Source organism: Falco cherrug, chromosome 7 (assembly GCF_023634085.1).
Source record: "Falco cherrug isolate bFalChe1 chromosome 7, bFalChe1.pri, whole genome shotgun sequence".
Taxonomy (NCBI): Eukaryota; Metazoa; Chordata; class Aves; order Falconiformes; family Falconidae; genus Falco; species Falco cherrug.
The window spans coordinates 53,982,405-54,000,795 of record NC_073703.1 but is presented as its reverse complement, the minus strand read 5'-3'; the positions used below and the strand labels follow the sequence as shown (position 1 = coordinate 54,000,795).

Below are 18,391 nucleotides of genomic sequence, written 5' to 3'. Positions count from 1 at the left end.
AGCTTTCTCGATTGTACAGATTCATTGAGCAGAAAGGAGAAGCAAGTAATGTATTTGCATTTTTAAACACAACAATAAAACAGAAGCCAGGTGTCACTCAGCTGTTGAAGCATGGCATGAAGGATTTAGAGGAAATCATTGGTCTGTTAAAGCAACTTGGAATAAAACTTCAGGTTTGTAAAATACTCTGTGAATAACTTAATGGATTTATAGACTTCTGGGCCTTATAATTTGCTGGGCAACAAAGTAATATTTTAGAATAGAAAAAGCACATCAGAATGTCTTTTGATGGCAGATAATAATACTGGCATTGATGTTTGGTTTTATTTGTTTGAAGACTCATTTTAAGAATAAGACCTTTTCCAGTCAGAAGTCTCTGGCTTAATTAATGTCTAATGACACACAGACTTTCCCCCACAACCAGGATTGAAGGCATTACCTAAAGCATAAACAATTTGTAAAATTTTGAAACAAACTAGAAGTACTTTAAAAATGCAGAAAACTGGTGACTACTAAAAGCCTCCCCTGCTCTACCTTCTTTGAGGCTTGCTGTTTGGGTCTTGTGCTGTAGGTCTGTTGAGATGCTTTAAGATTAAAGTATCATTTCTGTTTTAGATTTTTGGAGGTAAGGGGGTGTTTCCATATGTCTTCCTTATGTGAGAACAGTGTTTTCCATCCATATTGCTAATAGGAAATTAATTACATTAACCAGTAGTACTGGCAACAGTCTTGTACACATATTCATTTTTATTTTACAGGTTTCTATAAATCTGGGGCTAGTTTACAAAATACAGCAGCACAATGGTGTTATCTTTCAGTTTATAGCATACATCAAAAGAAGGCAAAGAACTGTACCTGAAATTCTTGCTGCAGGGGGCAGATATGATCATCTGGTATGTGCCCATATCTTTTCCATGCATTTAGGTGTGGTTTTGTTTGTTGGGGTTTTTTTTAAATCATGAAAAAATTAAAAACCTTTTTGACATTTTGCAGAGATAACTATATGGGTCTTCTACTTTCTTTTTGTTTTGTTTTGAGATTCCACAATTCAGAGGGCCACAGACGGTAGGACCGGTTCCTTCAGCTGTTGGAGTCAGCATAGCTATAGATAAAATAACTGCTGCTGTTTCCAGTGTGGAGGATTTTGTAAGTCTGGGGTTTTGGGAGGTGGGAGGTTTTGTTTGTTTGTTTACTCCAGACAGTTCAGTAACCTAACAATAGCCACAGATGGGCAAAAAATAAGATGGTCAGATGTGTTCCAAAATAATACCATACTGAAATAGACCGCAAATGTCAGGATGACCTGTTTGCTTCTGTGTTTCTCTACACAGAATTATTTAGTAGAGTAAGAATTAGGGGAAGAGAGGATCTTCAGGCTTATACTGTTTTATTTTTAATTTAAATGGGACATTTTTCTCAGCCTGTGGATTGTTTCAGATGGAAGAGTACAACTGTAGATATTTAGTGAGTGTTACTTTGCTGCTGCCATTTCTCCCTTTATAAATAGAAGATGAGGATGGAAGGAAGCTTAAGAAAATGGACTACTTTGTACAGTGTGACACAGTTTCACTTGGTTGTGGCATGTGTATTTTATTAACTTTGCTTTATAAGAATTAGCAATGCAAAGCAGCGTGGGAAGGAAAGAACAGAATAGGCTAGGATACTTTGCAGGCTGAGACAGTACAGATGCTTTTTGCCAAAGGTTAAGCTTTAGTGACTTTGAAACATGCTTAGGTAGATTATAGCTCTAAAAAGATGTGGATCTAACCCCTTTTTCCAGCTTGATGAATTTTGAAAAACAGTGGTATATTCATCCTTCTTTGTTACTGTAACTGCCTTCTGAAGGGGGAAAAGGTGGTCTTGTGGCTAATGCTGTCCCCCTTGTTTTTACTTTCCCTTCAGGTTTCTGTCAGCTCATGTGACCTGCTGGTTGTAAGTGTTGGTCAGATGTCAATGGGTAGAGCTATCAATATTGTTCAGAAACTCTGGACTGCAGGAATTCCAGCCGAAATAATGTATGACTGGTCCCAGGTAGAATTTCCGTCTCTGGGTGTTAACTATATTACTGTTTGCTAAGATTAGTGCAACCTGAGACCATCCTTTTTTTAATTTTTTTCTATTTTTTACTGAGTTACAGACTTACAGAACTGAGCATGTAGGGTGCCGTTCAGCACCTGCAATGTTAAGAAAGTCTCACTGGCCTTGCAGCACTCTTCCTCTCTACCTCCCAGAGTATTTTAGTGTGATGGAGGATCTTTATGCATTCCTCAGAGCACAGAGGAATTAAGTGACCATCCCCAGTTGTACACAGAGTGTGGAGTCCAAGGCCTATTGAAATCAAGGGGGAAGTCACATAATGAGTTTAAAACAAGGCCAGTTAGCTCCAATTAAGTGAAGTGAGGATGCTTCAAAGCAGAAGCATATTTTCTACCAGTAAGGCAATATATTTTTCTTTCGGTGAGGGCTGCAAGTAGGATTCCTGAATTAATGATTCAGCCCTTAATAAGGGGCACATCTGGAATGGAACAGTAGCACCAACTTTTAAATGTATCTAGATAGCTGAAGGCTATCAGATACAGAGGGAATACTGACATCATTCTATTGTTAGAAAAACAGTTTAGTCAACTGAGCTACTAGACGGGCTGTGGGGTCCCCATGTAGTCCCTGGTGAGATGTGTGATAAGAGGGAAAGTGGCAAGATAAGTTGTGCCCTTTTTTCTCCAGTTGAAACCAAGCAGAGCTTGAGCTGCAATCATTTGACTGGAGTAGTGAGCCACACAGCAATGCTGAAGTCCCTCTTCATAGTGGTAACAGTTACCTGAGGAGTGTGACCGGTTCACCTTTTAAGTATGCCAGCTGGTGACTAACAAAAAGAAACACTGTGCAGTTGCTCATTCTGAGTTCTGCTGCAGGACATTTTGAGCTCGCTTACTTAATTGCCCCAACTTTTTTGTAATCCTTTGCAATAACTTTTCCAACAGTTTCAGTTGCTCAGAATTTAAAAAAATCCAGATTATGCTTTTCCTATGATCACCCTGGGTTCTCTTCTTGCGATTCCTAAAGAATGAAGATTTGGGTAGCTCTTGCCTCTGTCTAATGCTGTCCTGCAACCCACTGCTGAGATCCCATAGCAAGCTAAGAGCCCCATAGCAAGCTCAGCACTGAGAGTGACGTAAGTCAGCCTCAGGTTTACGTGAAACCTAGCTGCAGTCAGCTTTCATGATGGGTACCAGTCATGCAGAACCGAGCTATTGCTGAAAGTTGCAGACAGTGGGGTGTTAACTGTTTGTTTGATGTTACACGGCACGTTTTCACAGTTATCTAGATGTTGCTCTTCTAGTTGGCACATGGAAGGGCTAGCTGGATCCAGGACTGCAGGACTAGGCATTCTCTGTCTCGTGTAGACTTAGACAGATCTCGGATTTTAAGGAGCATTAGGTGGACGCATAACAAAATTTCACCACCTGGACTACTTAAAGCTTTCTTCTTGGAAGCTTATATAATTAGTTTAATTGCTGTATTTCAAGTTAGTTTAAGGATAGGAGACTTTGATTACTTAAGTGATCATTTCATAATCTGTCAAATGTCTGTCCCATTCCCCTTCCCCTGTTCCCATTTTAGTCCCAGGAAGAACTGCAGGAATACTGCAGATGCTCTGGGATTACATATGTGGCTCTTGTGTCTGATAAAGAAGGAAGTCACGTGAAGGTAAGTGTGGGACCAGAGGATACTTGATGATGTTTCAGATTCATAATCTGTTGTTCTACCTTTTTTTAAAAAAAAAAAAAAAAAAGACCATGGTTGTTTTCAATTAAATAAATTTAAGTAATTGAATTCAGTTGCTGTCATAGAAAGTTCTTCTGGAGAAGCCTGCTTTTTATTCCTCTGTAACACTTATTCACAGGCCTCCCTTCTTCTAGCACAGTCCAAAAATTAGTGCAAACAATGCTTAACTTTGTCATTGATGTCTTTACATAGAAAAAGGTTTCTCTTGTTTCTGATTTCTTTGAACCTACAAAATTAATTAGTTGACTTGGTGATCTTTCCAGTTGGCAGCTTTCCATGTTACAAAACAAGTATAATTAAAACCTAAATCTAAAACAATCAATGTAGTTCAAACAGGCAGAGTCTGAACCACACTCCTCATCTCTGTAAGCTAGGGTGGAAAGACTGGACTGTGTCACAATGCCGTCTGTGCTCCACAGCCTGTGGTTCTGGTGCCCTTTTAGAAGTTAAAACTTCATTCTGGATCATTAGGAAAAAGATCGTTACTCTTTGAATAAAGAGTCATCATTTGACTGAAAAAACCCTAACCATATGACAGCATCTGGCGTGGCCATGTTACTTACCTAGCCAATGTATATAAAATATTTTTTGCTTTGTTTTTTCACTCTCCTTGTCATTGTAACAGAGTTGGCTAATAACTGTATGAACAAGTAGATTTTGATTATGAGAATACAATATATCAATGTCTTCCATAAGACTTTACAGAGTGTTCTTTTAAATATGGCTTTATTGAAGCGAAACAAACAAAGAACACGCCAATGAGGCAAATGGTATTGTTAGTGACTAATCTCTTGCCAGTAAAGATGGAGCAGATACTTTCAAGTTTTCAATGTTTGAATCTAACTCCTGCAAACTGAAAGGCAAGCCTTATTCTAACAAAATTCCTACTCACTAAAAGAAACAAAGCCCAAACCCATATATGCTATTACTAATATGGTATTTGCATCTACAAACCATTCTGTTAAAAAAAAATAATTATCACATATTAAATACAAGTAGCCAAGCTAGTTTAAGCTTTGGGAATGCAGAGAAAATCAGTTGGGGAAAAAAATATTTGATATTTAATTGGTAGTGATTGATTGGTAATGATGATAGCTTCCTTTGAAGAAGGAAGAATAATGATAGAAACCTTTGACTGTTTCACTGTTAATGGGTATGATCCAGTTTGGTTTTGATTAAATTTGATAAGTTTATTCATATGCCATTTTAAGAATTAACAAGAACCACTGAACTACATCATAGGTGAAATCCTTTGAGAAAGACAGACAGACGGAGAAAAGGATTTTAGAATCTGACTTAGTAGATCACCTGATCCAGAAATTGAAAACTAAAATCTGTGACGAAAGGTGTAGTAGGTAAGTAGCATAACATGTCAACCTGAATAGTCAAAGTCAGAAGTGAATGTATATTTGTTTTAATGAAGTAATTTTAAGATGTGCCTAGTTAAACCTCAATTTTATTTTATAAAGAGTAAGAGCTTTGCTGAATTTCTTTGGAGGGGAAAAGAAAGCAAAAGGCTTGGTTATAGAATTTTACTGAGATTAAGACGGAGTGATTTCCCTAGCTGTTGTTATATTCAAATATCCATAGTGCTTCATAGATTAAAAGGCCATGCAGTTATTCGGCTCAAATGCTACTAAAACACCAGTACTGTTTGCGTGGCAGGACTGCCTGCAAAGTCCCTGTTACTGACCAGAAGTCTATTACACTCATGTGTAATCAAAGAACTAAAGCGGCAGATCCCTTTCATTCTGAGGCATTGTTGATATGGCAGAAATGAAGACGTAACTGCAGCACACCGGTACACTTTGGCTGTCACAAGTGAAAGTAACACCTGGCAAAGACTTCAGGTACACAGCAACACCCAATCATCCTGTCTTTGAAATTACTATTTATTGTCACCAACAGAAACTAGTATGGAAATCATAGGAGAGGCCACAGTGCCACCTGTGTGCATAAGCAGGATAGCTGTTACTCACACATATCCCTCTGTAAATACATAATTGTACACACATCTATAAATAATACATGTGTACATATATGTGTACGCATGTACTGGCAGCAGGAACAAGTATGGTCTGGTCACACAATCCAGAATTCAGAAACTTGACATATTTGACATCCATAGTACTTCTGAATAGACTTAACAACAAAGGAAACTGTTAAGCTGGGAAATGCTTAACTTGAGCAGTAGTTTGTGCAGGTGGTTAACATCTGCTGTGATCCGCCTCTTCCTTCTCCTTTTTCTGGCCTCAGCCAGTCTTGGCATTTAACTTGGCAACTAACCTGATTCTCATATGTTTTATGACAGACCTACAGGATCTATTAGAAGCTGTGAAAGAAAATCATTCTTTCTAACAGTTAACCTTATTTCTAGATCCTGATTTCTTTGTTAATTAATCCTGAATATGGAAAGGGTTCCAAACTTGCTATTGAAAGATTCTTTGAATCTGTGTGATCTGAAGTATAAATATTACTGTGGTACTTTAGTATTATCTCACTGAAACCTGTAAGAAGTTGCAGATTAATAATATAGAGAGAATATTCTCATAATGTATTCTAGTATTAGGATCTGAATCACGCTTGCGTGATGAGGGAGTACATTTTTTTTTGTATCCATAGGAAGCATAAAGATTGCTTCTAGATCTGATTTTGTAATGTAATTTTGCAGGGTTTCCTGTCTGTTCCAGAACAGAACTTAATCTGCAGATAGGTGCTGGGAAGTATCCATAAATTTCTCTGTTGGAATAAAATAAGTATGTTTGTATAATAATCTGAAACTGTGTCTTATTACAGTATCTCTTTGTTATTGTAAATATGTTTCCCTAACTGTCTTCGTTTATTTTTAGAGAAACCTCAGATAATCTTTCAGTACCAAATCAGAAGGGATCATTTACTAATATTTCAGGTATGTAGTCTCTAGTTACAGCACAAAAACTGTTTCTCTTTCTGCTTAGAAACTACTTTATAAGAAAATATTGCTGGAACATAAACTTTAGAAGTATTACCAAAGACAGAGCAAGAAAATGTTTTCTAGCAGTGCCTCTCGTTAGAGACACTTCCTCCTAATCTCAAATGTTATTCTAAGCAATCTGAACATGACATTTTTTCCAAACTAACGAAACAAGTGGTCGGATCTATAGACAGAATATTCACATTCAAGCTTTAATGCACTGTAGTGATTCAGGAGGGTGGAAAAGGAAAAAACCATGAAGATTTCCTAACTGAGGAGAAACTAAATGTAATTTTTCATCAAAGTGACGTGGTCTGTGATTGTTACAGTGTTGAGACCCATGTACATTGACCTACTGTTCTACTAAGATTTTTTTTTTTTCTTCACATGAAAATGCCTTTACATTTCTAGCTACAGATTTCCACTCCTTAATCTGATAATAGAAGTTTGTATATAAAGAATAATGTTAAGTACTTGTTGTGTGGATAAAGTTTGGCTTTTTGGATAATTATTTGAAGTACTGATAGAGTGTGTGGTGATCGGTGAGTGAGGTGGCCGTGCTTAACTGGGGGTTTGGGGGGGTTGTTCTTGTGTGTGTGATAACAGAAGTGACAATCCAGATTTCAAAACAAGCCATTTCACACTTTAATTATTGTTATTTGGGGAAGCTGAGGACTGGGGTTTATTGTTTGTTTTGTCATTGACTCTGCTGTGGGACTGAGCATTAAACAGTTCCCTCATTCTTGTAATCACTTTTTCTTGTTTTGATACTAGGTATGCTGCATTCCTCTAAAATTCTGCAAGCCGTTTGGAACCTTTTATTAGTTTCAGGGAATGTTGATATAAAATACCAGATTTCTTTGTCTTACCAACCAGTCTTTCATAGCCATAAGTGAGCATTTGAGAATTTACATGAACATGTTTTCACTGTCCTATCGATTTGATTGACTTCAGAGTTTGTTAGCAGCTTTTTGAACCCTGTACTATACAGATCTTAGCTTATTAATATCTATGAATTTTCTGTTTCTTCCTGCTTTTTGTATAAGGAAAGAATATAATCTAAAACTGTATATTTGCATTTTAGGTGTATTTGAATCCCATGGACCTCTTGTAGTGCCTAATGTTAGTGTTATGACTCCTGAAAAATTATCTGCCAGTGCTAGGCGTCGTCAAGAAATTCAGGTATACACACATCAAATAAGTATTAAGAAGTGATTCTTAAAAGTTAAGGAATGGTAGAAATCGTATTTTCCCTGTCTCCTAACTTAAACAAATATATCCTGTTTGTTCTTTATTCATAGAATAGACTATGAACAACACAAAAGGTTGAAGGCAAAGACCACCTTTTTTTTAGATCTTGGGGATTATCTGTGACATTGTGGCTGAGCTGTCATTGTACATACATATTAGAGTCTTATTTTATTAGGTGAAGTGTGTAAACAGCCTCTTCTGTTCTCATCATCTATGAAATACAAAATAAGTGTTCCCAACCTGTGTCACAGAAGCAGTGTAGTTTACTTTCGCTCATCTTTTGTTGCCAGGTACAAACAAGACTTCAGACATTTGTTTCTAGCCTGCAACAGAAAACAAATGAGATTGAGATTTTAGCAGTAAGTATTTGGCAGAAGCCTGAATAAATTTCAAATTCTTAATTAAATTGGAAGATGCAGTTGCTATCTAGAACAAGCTACTGGCAATAGAATCGCTTTAGAGATACCAAGTGAGCCAGACTTCTGGTTAAATAAGACCCATGGCATGTTTCTTTAATACTTGAAAAGTATCTCGAATTGTGTAAATTCTTAAGCTGTACTTATGCTAACTACTATGGTAGACTTAATAACTTGTTCCTGCTAGACTTGCTCTTACATTTCAACTAACACAGCTTTTGTTTGTACATAGCTTTTAGACTTCACTGACCATGTCACAAAGGACTTTTAAAACGGTGGATGCTTTTCAGGAAACATACTGGCTATTTGCCTACGTCCATTTGGAACTTTCCGTAATGGAATCTGTCATGAACAGTTTGTTTAAAACCTTGGTAAATTCCCAGTTCTGTCAGCACAAGTGCTTCTTTGGAAATAAAAAAGTCCGTCTCCCTTCAGTATAGCGAATACCCAGCTGGCGAACTGAAGAACTGTTAAGTATTGATTTCTTGATTATGTTTTTACAGGTAGATCTGCCAAAAGCAACTGTGATACACTTCTTATCATTAGAGGTAAGCAATTCAGTATTGTCACTGAAACTTTAATTGAACAATAGATGATAAATTCTGTTCCTAATGAAGTGGAATTTAAAATTCACCCATCGTAGGTTTTGTCCTTCAAGGAGTTTGAATTAGGTTTTAAAACTTGAAAGGATTTTTTTTACCCAAGAAGCTTGACTGAGGCTAGAAAAATCTTTTTGTCAAATGCCCAAGTTACACAAGACACCATTAGAAACTCCTAATACAAAGCTCTGTGCTTTTTCCCAAGAGCAGTTAACTGAAATTGTCTTACTGCTCGCTTTCAGAAACCAGTAAGCATTAACAGTGGTTTCAATGAAGTTGTTTCTTGAAGCTGTTAATGAAGGAAGACCCAAAATACAGAGGCAGTTGTTTCAAGTACAGTAGCTGAAACGTTTCCAGCGAAGCCAAGATAAAAAGGGGTATGACACCTTTACCAACTCAAACTGCTAGATGTGAGGGGGAAAAACCCACCAAAGACAAAGGTCTCTTCTTTCTTCCAGTGACAGTAGTAGCTTTAAAGTCCGGATATTTTACTAGTGAGAGGGTTATCTCCCCACCCCACAAAAGAAGAGGAATGGCATCCTCCCTGAAAGTGGGTTTAGCACTTTCATACCTTTCATTTGCTGCTCTGAAGCAGTGCTAGTCTGGTAGTCAGACCCCAGTGAAACATTTGAAGATATTTCCAAAATATTTAAGTTTATCCAGTCTATCCAAATGACAGAGATTATTTATTTATTAAAGGTGATAAACTAAGACACACAATCAGCTTTTTGACCACCGTTATACCACGGTTCTCATATTCTGTTCAGCATTGCAAACCGGGTAGAGTCCTCTTTGTTGCTTACACCTTTTTATCGTTAAATCACCTGTGTTAAGAAACTGATCACTAAATTGTTAATACATTTTCTTTAAAAAATTCTAACAAAATCAAGTTGCATGTTACGTGAATTTTGTTTGAAACCTTTTTAATTAAAGGAACATGAACATTACACAGTGTTCAGAAAACTGAATCCAATTGGGAGAAGTATTTCCTTCATGAGAGAATGTAAGACTGTATCATAGCCTCTTGTCATTTTTTTTTTTCTTAGTTTGATGGAGATAGACAAGCCTTTGATGCTACCGTGAGACAACTGATGTCACGATGGCCAAAACAGAGATGTTCATACTTGCAAGCAATTTGTGATGAAATTTACAGTATCAAAATGGAAAAGAGGTAAATTTGTTAAGCTCTTACAAGTGGTACATAAAACACCTCAGTTATGCTTTCAAACTTGACTAAATAAGCTGGTTTTAATTTGTCCTCCCCTTTCCCTCTCCCTGAGGAAAACAGAAATATTCAGGAAATGTATATAGTTCCCTGAGTACTATGGGAAGAGATTACTGGTCGTGTAATCATCACTTGTAGTAAATCGTAAATTCTTGGCCATGTAAATTCTTCATTTTTACAAGCCTTTACAAAAAATTCTAAAATGTACTCCCACTGTGCTCACTTGCTGCTTTGTTCATAACACCGAATAGCAAACAACTACATATATTGAGGTATACTGCTATTCTATATATGCTATATAGAGAAGAACAACCCTCTTTTCTCATGGGAGGGACTCAGCTTGCATTGTAAAACTCAGATGCATTTAATTCCTCCTGCTCTGAAGGAATTTGATGGGAATCTGGCACAGCTGACAGACTACCCAGCTTTAAGCAGACACAGTGTATGCTCTCTCAACATGTACAGTGAAGCCCATTTCTACTTTCTAAACAAAAACATTTGTTTGGCTTGTAGTGTCCTTATTGGATTCTGGCAAGGCTGAAACACAGAGTCTGGGCACATCCAGTTTTAAGCCTCAGATTTTCAGCTGTTGCATGTACTGGTACAGTTAAGTGAGAGCTGGATATTTATGTCCTATTGTGGGTTTCATTGGTAGTATGTTTTCTAAAACCTATGTTCAGCTTGAAGGTACTTAGCATTTAAATGAGTCTAAAAATTGACCGATTCCTTTTTCTTAGAGATGCAGCAAAATTGCTTCAGTTTCAGTTATGTTTACTAACACAACTAAATAGCAAGTGAAGTGGGTTTTTTCTTCCTGTGGCTTGCAAGGCTCTGAGCGACAGAACCCAATTACTACATACAGATAATATTCCATACAATGTTGGGTGTGAGCATGATGCAGTCCCTGACAGCGTCTTCCTTTCCCGTTTGACACCTGCACACAGAGCACTGCTTAGCCGTAAGCCTTCAGATCACTGAATAAAAACTGAACAGGCTAGGTAAAGGGGAAAACTGCAGTCACAGCCAAAGGCACTAAAACTTCCTGCTTTTCTGCTTAATCTTTGCAGTTAGCTTGTTGCCAAGATTTGCGACAGACATTGTAGCTTTTGAACCTAGTTTCAAAGTTTAAAAATTCTCTTTTCCTTCCTTCTGCAGGGTTCCTGCACTTATCCTGTACAGTTACCCAGATGAATACAAGGTTTTGTTTTAGTGCTTAAAGCAGCTTTTATGGAATGCTTGTATAATAGGAACAGTGTTTTTGTCAAAAGGAATTTCAAAGAGCTGCAATGCAAGACAGGCAACTAATGCCTTTTTACATGTCCATATTGAATTTTATGTGTAATATGAAACTGTAAATTTATGTCAAAGTGGAAATGTGTTTTATAGACAATTCAGGAATGTCTGACTACCGCCACAGATATGTATTATAATGTAATTCTTTCCCTTATGCCAAGAAAGAGATTACCAGCTGTGCAGGTGTAAAACTTTTTTTTAAAAATAGTTTCAGAATGCCTTTTACGTCAACATGCAACAGTAGTACTGAAATGAGAAACTCAGCTCAAGGATTAGAGGATAATTTATCTTCAACTGTAACACAGTTTTAAACTTTTTTGAAGAAGGGGTTTTGTGTAATAAAAGGTTTGGCTACTGCGCCTTCTTGAAATACCTGTTACAAGCTTTTTGTGGTTTGTGTTTGGTTTGCTTTGCTTTTTTAAACCTACTGTTTTATACAGTGATTAAAAGATGGTAGATTTCAAGCTGAGACAGTCGCTGCAAGCCTGGCTGCCTGCCTGTGCTTGTCCTGCCTCTGCTTTTGCATTCAAGTCAAGCAGAGGCTTCCTGGGAGATGAAGTAAGACTGGTACAGGAAAGGACCTAAACCTAAGACTGCTCTCCTCACATGCATTGTTGGCTTAAGTTTGAACTTAAAGCCATAGTAATAATGGTAAAATTCCCATGATCTTCTTGAAGCTAATCAGGAAAAGCTGAGCAAATCTGAAGGTAAGTTCCAGCAGCCATAGTTATTTCACATCAACCTAATCAAAATACTCAAGTGAATATGCAGAAAAGAAAATACACTGGTGTTTACCCTCCCTCCCTCCTGGCTACCTTCTGTTTCTTCAACTCAAATGACTGCCTTTAGTGCTGCAGGCTTACTACTGCATTAATACCTACTTCTATTCTGCCCTTTGCCCCCCTCTTTACTATGAGAAAAGTTAAAATATGTAAAGAGGTAACTAAAAACAAACTCAGTAACTTCTCTGAACTGTGAATTGTTCCACCACCACAGGAAGCAGCATCAGGGGAAGCAAAGGCACAAATAACCACACCATTGCTAGCAGTTCACCAAGACAAGTCACATCAGTCATTGCAACCAAATGCATTTCTTATTGTGTTTAATAGGAACAATTAAGTATTCACCTTTTACATCTGCTCATACAAAGGAGCTACTTTAAGATGTGAAGTATGGGGAAATTCAGATCCCTGAATATACTGAAGGATGAAGCTTTAAAAAAAAAAAAAGTTTAGGTAACACAAGCTAAAAATTTTCAAGCCCTGTCTGAAGGGAACATGATGCAGAGTCCTGCCCTCCCCCCATCCTGAGCCAGGGTCAGCGCAGCTGGAGCAGCCAGTGGAACAAGGACACAGCTGCCTAGCTCTGTAAAAGCTCACATGCTGTGCTGGCTGCCTTAGGGGTATCTGCACTGCATCACATAGACACCTCCCTCAAACTAAGAAACAGGAAAGCTGCTGTTCCTGATAATACATTGGCACCCATTTTCCCTAGCACTACTGCGGCTTATCTGTAAAACTGAACACCTGTCACCAGACTCCTGCTCCAGTCTTGGTTTGCTCCTGGTATAGTGCATTTCTCTTCACCTTGTGTTACCCCCCAAACAGGTTTTACACTGCCCACTTGTATAATACAAAACAAACATCAGTAAAAGTACAAAACTAGTTGGCAGCTGAGTGTAAAGCTATTTCGGTATAACCCTGTAAATACTCCTGCCATGTAAGAATCCACAGAAAGCATCTTCTGCTCTCAGTTTAAACACAAGTACTGATCACATCCCAGTATCCTGCTGGAAGGAAAGCCAAAGACAAGTGGTAACTCAAAAAGAAATGGACTTTGCTTTGAGCAAGGGTCAAAGTCTGTTACAGTGATGGCAGGACACGTTCTGTCACTGTGTTGCTTTACTCTTCTTGTTTTTGCTTTTCTTGTCTTTTTTCTTCAAGCCATCCATGTTAGCTCTCAGCAAATTTGAATATGCCTGAAACAACAATTGGAACCATTAAAAGAACACATACTTAAGTAATGATATACTAGAGATAACATTTTGCATATTGCTTATGGATAGATACCCGCATTTTCTCAGTTAGAGAATGAATCATGCTCTTTCCAAGTGTAGGCTGTAACTAGTGTTTCTAAATCAACACAAAAAGTCAGATAAAATACAGTGGGATTTATTTATTTATTTATTTCCCCCCACAAATAGAGATAGATGGATAGTTTAAGGTTAATCTGTATGGCAGTTCAGTACTGAATCAACCCATTCACAGCTGTCCAGTGCTTCCTACTGACCACTGACCACTCCCCAGTACCTCCAGAAAAGGAAGATAGAAGGCACACAAAACTTACCATCTGGAATTTATTTACTTCCTTTGAGCTCACCTACAAAAATAATACTGGAGGTTAACCAAGGAAACACTGGTTTCTATTACAGACCAAGTATCAGTATGTGTTTACCCACCAGTGACCATCAAGTCTAAGTTTTAACAGCAGCTGGATCAACTCAATCACATGAAGTGGTAGGTAGGCTGTACTGACATGTCATAGGACTTCACTGATTCAGAAAACTGAAAACATTCCGTATTTAACAAAATCCTCTGGAGGCCGTTTGTCCTAACTCTGTGTGTTTTCCCATGGGAAGAATGGCAAGAAACATTCTAAGGAAGGTTTTATTTACTTGTAGGGCCATAAAAATGTTGCAGCCCAGATTCTCTTCAACTATTTCTCAAAGAAACGTTTTTCCTTGGGTTACATCACAGAGGACAGCTGAAGTCAGCTAAAGCCTTTCCCAATCTCTCATTCCAAATAAATACACATCAGGTTTTCAATTTCTACTTAACATTTCCTGAAATACTAACAGCTCTGTAGAGAAAAAAATAGGTATGCTAAGCAAAATCAAGGCTTAAAAGAGTCTACCCGCACCTACACATTCTTGCCAGCAAACAAGGATCCTGTTCCTACTGTTTCAGAGTCTGGGAACATTCAGTTCTTCCCTGGGTTGTAAGAACATTCAATAACTCCATCAAGGTCTACAGGAAAGTACTTGTCACCCGAGTCTTAAGTGTACACGTGCAAGACCTTTCTTCTCCTCAAGCCACACCATTTGTCCTCATACTGCAGGTTCCTTATTTGCCCTGCATCCTCCTGCCCATGTCTCTATAGAAGCAGTTTCCCCTTTTCCCTCCAAACAATTTCACCTGACTCAAAACACAACGGCCAAGGTTGCTGAAACAAGCAGAGTTGCTTTCTGCTGTCCCACATCACCATTCTGAAATGGATTCCAGCTTACAGAGCAAAACTATGAACTATTGTCCCAGCTGTAATGCTGAGTGTGAGCGTTAAGATTTCAGGTAAGGGCAATACTTCAGCATCCCAGCTTCAGCTGTGTTTAGCTACCATATGGTTTTTCTGGAATTAAAAGGTCAGTTCTCATGAAATTAATATAAAGACACATTTCACTTAAAATATGGGACATTAAATAAAGATATGAAATAAAAATATAAGTAGGGCCACTAATCTTTCTAACCCAAAGTTGTCACTTACCACTGTGCTGATTTTCTTCTTTCCATCAGTTGCTCTCAGAAGACACTTATTGTCTGCTGGTTCAAAACTTTCTGCGTGGCCTTTCCGCGGGACTGGTTTTGTTCGGCCATCATCTGTATGGAAAGACAGAGAACATTTATTCGTGTTTCACTAAAACCACCAGATGCCTCCTGACATGAGATGTTCAAAATTGCTTATGAGGTCTGTAAAACACCTTGAAATTCAAGGCTGCCTGATGTGACATTGCACACATTGTTCCCAGAGCCCCTTCCCTGTAACCGCAAAAGGACCAGTTCCATAAACTACATCTGCCAGGAAAAAAAATGTAAATCCTTGCCCCGAACCACTTGCTTCAACGGCACGGTTTTAAATGCACACCAGGCTGCAGCACAGGGCACCTGGCTTTTAATGTACGTGCCAGCAACGCGCCAGCTCGGTTTGGCGGCACAGCCTCCTCAACCCAGTCACGGGCTGACAACTTACATTTCTTCAGCGTTATGAAAACGCTCCCCGAAGTCCTGCACTTCTGAAAAAGCCTGGTAAGCTCCGTCAGGAACTGCAAGAGAGAGAGACCCCGTGCTGAGCCGGAGGCCGCCACAGGGGCATCGCAGGGGCACCCCGTTCTTCCCCCGGCCCCTCCGGCCAGCAGCGCCCATCTTCCCCCGGCCGGGGCGGCACGGCACGGGTCCCAGCCACGGGCGGCCCGCGCTGCTGACTCCGGACAACGCGGCCTGAACCCCCCAGGCCCGCCACGGCCCCAGCGCTTCCGCCCGCCGGGTACGGCGATGCTCGCCGCCGGGGCGGGCGAGGGGGGCCGCGGCTCTGCGGGGCCGCCCTGTCCCGGCGGCGGGACAGGGCGGCCCCGAGCCCGGCCGCGCGGCCGCACCTGCTCGCTCTCCAGCAGCACCATCCTGCCCCGCCGCCCGGAAGCGCCGCGCGCAGGCAAGCGCGCACGCGCGCCAGGGCACGAGGCGGGCCCGCGCACGCGCCAAGGGGCAGGGCGGGGCGGACGGCGCGCGGCGGGGGCGGGGCGCGGCGGCGAGGCTCCGCCCCGCGGGGGAGCGCCACGTCAGCCCCGCGCCGCCACCGCCAGCGGCCCGAGGCGGGTGGGGGCGTGGCCTCGGGGCCCGGCCGGTGCCCGATCCGGGGCGCGGGGCCGGCCGGCGAGAAGGGCCGGCCCTGGGTGCCGCCGTCACACGCCCCTTCCCCCTCCCTGCCGCCTCGCACCCCCGGTGGCGGGCGTGGTGCGGGGCGTTCCCCGCGCAATACGCGGGAGCGCAGCGGCGGTCTCAGCCCCTCTCACGGGCCGCCTCGCAGCAGCGGGGCCGGGAGGCCGTGGGCCGGCCCGAGCCCCGGCTTCCCGGTCCCCGGAGCGGGTGTCTCCAGCCGCGCGCCTCAGCGCCCGCAGGCACCGGGAGCCGCCGCGCCGGCGCCGGGAGGCAGCGGGGGGCGGTGGCGGCCGCCGTGCCCGGGGTGGCTGGGGCGGGGGGTCCGCGCTCAGCGCGCCTCGCAGGCGGGTGGTGGGTGAGGGGCGTGCGCGGGGAGCGGGCCCCGGGCCCCGGGGCCTGCACAGGCGGCCGGGGGGGCAGCACCCGCGGGGCTCGGCGCGCCTGAGGGGCGGGCCCGGGAAAGGGGCAGTTGGCTGCCAGGCCCGGGTCAGCTGGGCTGGGAACACGCAGCAGCAGCCCTTGCTCTAGCGCCTTCTCTGCGCCTCGCTAGGAAAATTCGTTTCTTTTTCCTCCGTGGACCTAACAAAAGCGGAAGGTAACGCCGCCTGACACGCAGATAAGAGGCAGAAGCTGCTCTCGGGCCCGTAGGTGCTTGAGCGCCTGAAGAGTCCGTACTGCTGGTTTAGGAGCTCGGGGCTGCGTCCTAGACAGAACTGAAATACCTTCTGGCGGTTTCATTCTCGCGGTGGGGGTGTTTCATATGTAAAACACCACTTCATAATCGGAGAGTCTCGAAGTCCTTTTTAAGAGTTTACAACCGGTCGGTGTGCTTTTGCAGGTTGAGTGAGAGGCGGTAGAGGGAGCTGTGATTGCACACACAGACATGAAGTTGCCTGAAGAACGAGGAAACAAAATACCCGAGAAGCAGATCACCACAACACCGCCAAGGTTTATCAAAGTCTTATCAGTTTATTAAATTAACTCCATTACGTTGGAGTCAAAGGAAGTGCAGAGATCCAGCACTGCCTTTCCCTACCTGTGGATGGTATTATCCTTCCGATGTTTTTGCACTTACATTATTTGCAGTTGAGGAGGGCTAACTTCAGAGAAATAAATTTAATTGTTTCTCATAGCATTAGAAACCGCATACAAACTGAAGTGAGAAATGCGTGTAATTAAAGTCTTCTGAAACGGGCATTCTAAGGGGACATCATCAGTGCCGTGGTCAGAAGTACTGATGGGCCAAAGCCTTGTACAATTGTACCAAGTGATGGTGCCTGCCCCTAAAAGCCTACAGTCAGTCGGTGTCCACTGCAAGCGAAGACAGGTGGACGGACGTAAGGAGTCGTTGCTGACATACTTGCTCTAGCCCTGCCCGGTTGCAGGAGCAGTCATAACAAACTCCTAATTACAAGAGGTTGTTTTCTCAGGGATCAGAGTAGGGCTGTGCTTTCAAGAGATCTCTGAACTAGGACGATGCAGTAGCATTGCAGATTTTCATAGGCAACTTGTGAAAGAAGAGCAGAAATGGAAAAACTAAAACAATTGCAACATACCCTCCTTTGGAAACTACCATGGTCACAGACACTGGAAGGCAGAAGAAGTGCATTTCCACTCGTGCCTGCCAAAAGAGATGATGGGTGGTCTCATAGCTGCAACACAGGGACTACGACTCTCACCTGAATTCTTGCTCTTGAATTCACCAGAGAAGTCTTATATTGCCTTGAGCCAGTCCCATAACTTCCCTATAGCACTGCTCTTCTTTCATAAACGTGGAGAAAGATATGTAGTTATTCTCTGTACCTTTTACACACCAAAAAGCATCAATGCCTGCAAGATGAGCACCATGCAGTTTTTTTCTCCTTTTGCAAAAAATTCTCAACCCACTATTAGAAGCTGCTTCTCTTGCTGAGGTGTGCCTTTGGTACGCTGTGGACATAGTCATGCCCACCTTAATGTACCTGAGGTAGCAGTAGCAGTGTAGCTATAGCATCAGAGACTGTACAAAGATGTTGGGTGTCTACCTGTCTGGGTAGGTTCCTTGCAGGAACCAGCTTCTAGTTCTGCTGTATGCTGGAAGAAGAGACAAAGGGGAAACCAATGTGAAGAACTCCAGAGAGTTGCATAAGGTTTACGTTTTCCAAATCTGTTGTTTTATC

The 18,391-nt window shown here is 41.6% G+C and overlaps 2 protein-coding genes across 2 annotated transcripts in view; one reads left to right on the top strand and one right to left on the bottom strand.

The window, feature by feature from the left end:
* The window catches only part of EIF2AK4 (eukaryotic translation initiation factor 2 alpha kinase 4), a 37,504-nt gene extending 25,599 nt beyond the window's left edge, over nt 1-11,905 (top strand). Inside the window, exons 28-39 of the mRNA XM_055715297.1 lie at nt 3-173; nt 759-893; nt 1,039-1,146; nt 1,903-2,031; nt 3,622-3,708; nt 5,029-5,141; nt 6,636-6,694; nt 7,824-7,921; nt 8,281-8,349; nt 8,910-8,954; nt 10,052-10,176; nt 11,386-11,905. Coding sequence (XP_055571272.1) covers nt 3-173; nt 759-893; nt 1,039-1,146; nt 1,903-2,031; nt 3,622-3,708; nt 5,029-5,141; nt 6,636-6,694; nt 7,824-7,921; nt 8,281-8,349; nt 8,910-8,954; nt 10,052-10,176; nt 11,386-11,440 — 1,194 coding nt within the window. The 3' untranslated portion in view covers nt 11,441-11,905. The remainder of the gene's footprint in view (nt 1-2; nt 174-758; nt 894-1,038; nt 1,147-1,902; nt 2,032-3,621; nt 3,709-5,028; nt 5,142-6,635; nt 6,695-7,823; nt 7,922-8,280; nt 8,350-8,909; nt 8,955-10,051; nt 10,177-11,385) is intronic.
* Nucleotides 11,906-12,608: 703 nt separating this feature from the next.
* On the bottom strand, nt 12,609-16,090 carry SRP14 (signal recognition particle 14). Its single transcript, XM_055715298.1, has 5 exons — nt 15,950-16,090; nt 15,547-15,619; nt 15,064-15,176; nt 13,870-13,902; nt 12,609-13,501 (listed from the first exon to the last, which is right to left on the bottom strand). Exons 1-5 carry the CDS (start codon nt 15,971-15,973, stop codon nt 13,412-13,414), a joined length of 333 nt encoding a protein of 110 aa, XP_055571273.1. The 5' UTR covers nt 15,974-16,090; the 3' UTR covers nt 12,609-13,411.
* Nucleotides 16,091-18,391: the final 2,301 nt, after the last annotated feature.